Source organism: Austrofundulus limnaeus, unplaced genomic scaffold (genome assembly GCF_001266775.1).
Source record: "Austrofundulus limnaeus strain Quisiro unplaced genomic scaffold, Austrofundulus_limnaeus-1.0 Scaffold294, whole genome shotgun sequence".
In the NCBI taxonomy this organism is placed as follows: domain Eukaryota; kingdom Metazoa; phylum Chordata; class Actinopteri; order Cyprinodontiformes; family Rivulidae; genus Austrofundulus; species Austrofundulus limnaeus.
Genome location: NW_013952696.1, coordinates 293,386 through 294,957, shown reverse-complemented (window position 1 = coordinate 294,957; position 1,572 = coordinate 293,386). Strand labels below are relative to the sequence as shown.

Sequence of the window (1,572 nt, the reverse complement as noted above, 5' to 3'; positions counted from 1 at the left end):
ATATATATATATATATATACACACACACAAATCTGCTGTAAAACTTGAACACACTGACAGAACAACTTTTACCACTTTTTAAGAAGCTGCAGTTTGGTTTCAGTCAAAAACAAATGTGTTAATTTTAAAAAACGTTTGAACCATTAATGAACCTGAACAAATGTAACCAAGTAAAATACTTGAAATAAAACCTACTTAAGTGAAAATAAAAGCATACTTTTGAATAATCATCCTAACAAGTACAAAGTACACATAATTCATACTTAATTATATGAAGCAAGTAAGTGAAATTTGCTCATTTCCTCTCTGCTTGCAGATTTAATATTATTATTATTGTTGTTTTCCAAATGCTGGACCACCATTTTACCGTGTGATCACAAAGTTTAATGCCATAAAGTATTTCAGAGAATAGCCTGTAATCACACTGAGCTTTAGAAAATCAAAGGCTTGTTTGTTTTATTCAGGTTAACGTGCCTCACAGCACCATCACCACAAATAAAATCCTGTGTAGCTGGGACAGAAAGAGCTACCTTCTCTGCTGCATAGTTCTTGGATCTTCTGGACGTTTTTCTGTTGTCAGACACAAAGATGGTGCCATCTGCTTCCCTGAAGACGGAATGCCCTGAAGAACAGAGAGCAGATGTTACAACATGGTACTGGCCTGTGGCAGAAACCCACAGAGAGCAGGTGAAGGGGAAGACATACCCTGCTCAGAAATGATTTCTGGCTGTTCTGGGGTGTGCCGTTCCGAGGGGAGACGTACGGCCGAGGTGGCGATGCATCTGTCGTCAGGGAAACCGGGGACTGGCTGGAGTGTTGGGCTGAACACAGGATGTTAGTAGTGGAGGAACAGAAACTCAATATCTGACACACGAAAAGGAAGTGTTTCTGAACTAAGTGCTAAAGGGGAAATGCTAAAAGGTGTTCAACGTCTTTTGAAACAAAGCCAATATGTGTTTGAGTCTGCAGCTCTCTATAGTAGTGGTTCTCTAGGAACCCCATCCTGCAGGTTTTAGATGTTTTCCTACTTTGATGAACCTCATTTATCTGAATTAACAAGCTTCTGAACAACCTGAAGACCTGCAGTCATCACTGCATGGGAGCAAGCAGCCATGTAAAAACCCCGGGAGCAGTTGGGTGCCTTGCTCAAGGACACCACGACTTGTGGGCATGGCGGGGATTTAAACCCGTGACTTTCTGATCCCAAGTCGGCTGTCCTACCACTGCACCACAGCTTTGAATATATGTCTTTAAACATCATGACTTCTAAAAATAGTATTTCAGTCAACATCTAGATCAGGGGTTTTCAAACTGAGGGGCGAGTCTCCCCTAGGGGGCAGCAGAGGTCTTGAAGGGAGGGGTGAGGTGAATCAGGAAGTAATACGCTGCTGGTGTTGGTCCACTGTGTTTTRTCAAGGCCAGGGTCAATGCAGCTATCAGGAGATTTTGGAGCACTTCATGCTTCCATCTGCTGAAAAGCTTTATGGAGATGAAGATTTCATTTTTCAGCACGACCTGGCACCTGCTCACAGTGCCAAAACCATTTTTTTAAATGGTTTACTGACCATGGTC

At 42.2% G+C, this 1,572-nt stretch overlaps 1 protein-coding gene across 1 annotated transcript in view; it reads right to left on the bottom strand.

The window, feature by feature from the left end:
• The window catches only part of LOC106526798 (WW domain-containing adapter protein with coiled-coil), a gene marked incomplete at its 5' end in the record, with an annotated part of 2,814 nt that extends 1,993 nt beyond the window's left edge, over positions 1 to 821 (bottom strand). Inside the window, 2 exon segments of the mRNA XM_014021482.1 lie at positions 531 to 622; positions 706 to 821. Of these exon segments, the coding sequence (XP_013876936.1) occupies positions 531 to 622; positions 706 to 821 (208 nt within the window).
• Between the last annotated feature and the right edge of the window lie 751 nt (positions 822 to 1,572).